The sequence below is a fragment of the Wallemia mellicola genome, assembly GCF_000263375.1.
Source record: "Wallemia mellicola CBS 633.66 unplaced genomic scaffold WALSEscaffold_2, whole genome shotgun sequence".
Lineage (NCBI taxonomy): Eukaryota > Fungi > Basidiomycota > Wallemiomycetes > Wallemiales > Wallemiaceae > Wallemia > Wallemia mellicola.
The window spans coordinates 571,537-572,936 of NW_006531959.1; the positions used below are offsets into that span (position 1 = coordinate 571,537).

The window sequence follows — 1,400 nt, forward strand, 5'->3', positions numbered from 1 at the left end:
TAACGACTACATACAAGCTTATCCGCGCCGATTTTTACTTCAGCACTTCCAGCACCTCTGCTTTCACAACATTCAACCATACCACCAGTGTTTATACCGTTAGCAAGAAGTGGAATACATTGAGTAAAGACCTCATCGAAGCGAGTGTTTTGATCAACTGCCGCACAACAGTCCTTGGTAATTTGATACTCTGTACAGCTTGTACCACCTTTGCTTGTACAGATTTCAGCAGGACCTCCCGCTGAGACTAAGGTTGCTGATGCGAGTAATGCTGAGATCACAGTTGTCTTGAACATTTCGTTGTTTGTATGGTTTGATTCGAAGAAGTATCGGACGCCATGGTATTTATACTCTCAAAATAGAACCCTAGCGGACCGGTATCTATGGTGTACCTGTTTGTGGGGGTTGCACACAGTTTTAATATAATCGGTTATGATAACTGCTTGGCGAGCAGTTATGCGAGAGACGTTCAGCTGTAAATGTGCGATATCAACTTGATAGAATAGAAAATTGAAACAATTTGAAACATTCAAATTCATTATATAAAGTTAATCAAGCATGATAGTAAAAAATAAGGTACAATCAAAGTACATCACCTAGCGTAGATCAAAGAATCTAATAATCAAAGTTTGAGCTAATTAATCGGTATATCCCTTTAGCAGATACTTAGATATTTTAGTGTTTTCTTTAAAATTTTAAATGTCCTAGTACTGCATGGATGTGATTTTACCCCTCAAGTTCATGAAAGGTACAGTAACTTGAAATTAAACGCCAACTAATTCCGAATTTGACGGTTCACAGCTCTAGTTAGATAGAACAGAGTGGATATCAACAATGGTCAAATTTTCTGAAAGTTCAGTGTTCGCCTTTATCAATTAAATATCCTGCATTTGCACATACGTTCTTTTGATCCATTGCTTGCTTAGCAGCCATTCGAATTAATATATTAAAGTTATATGTGACGTTATATATGACCCCTCAAAACTAGGTACACCATAGATACCGGTCCGCTAGGGTTCTATTTTGAGAGTATAAATACCATGGCGTCCGATACTTCTTCGAATCAAACCATACAAACAACGAAATGTTCAAGACAACTGTGATCTCAGCATTACTCGCATCAGCAACCTTAGTCTCAGCGGGAGGTCCTGCTGAAATCTGTACAAGCAAAGGTGGTACAAGCTGTACAGAGTATCAAATTACCAAGGACTGTTGTGCGGCAGTTGATCAAAACACTCGCTTCGATGAGGTCTTTACTCAATGTATTCCACTTCTTGCTAACGGTATAAACACTGGTGGTATGGTTGAATGTTGTGAAAGCAGAGGTGCTGGAAGTGCTGAAGTAAAAATCGGCGCGGATAAGCTTGTATGTAGTCGTTAAGCAACAAGTGAAGCATATA

The 1,400-nt window shown here is 39.0% G+C and overlaps 2 protein-coding genes across 2 annotated transcripts in view; one reads left to right on the forward strand and one right to left on the reverse strand.

The window, feature by feature from the left end:
- Nucleotides 1-296, reverse strand: part of WALSEDRAFT_62446 (hypothetical protein) — a gene marked incomplete at both ends in the record, with an annotated part of 579 nt that extends 283 nt beyond the window's left edge. Inside the window, one exon of the mRNA XM_006956378.1 lies at nt 8-296. Coding sequence (XP_006956440.1) covers nt 8-296 — 289 coding nt within the window. The remainder of the gene's footprint in view (nt 1-7) is intronic.
- Nucleotides 297-1,084: 788 nt separating this feature from the next.
- Nucleotides 1,085-1,400, forward strand: part of WALSEDRAFT_62447 (hypothetical protein) — a gene marked incomplete at both ends in the record, with an annotated part of 649 nt that continues 333 nt past the window's right edge. The window contains one exon of the mRNA XM_006956379.1: nt 1,085-1,366. Coding sequence (XP_006956441.1) covers nt 1,085-1,366 — 282 coding nt within the window. The remainder of the gene's footprint in view (nt 1,367-1,400) is intronic.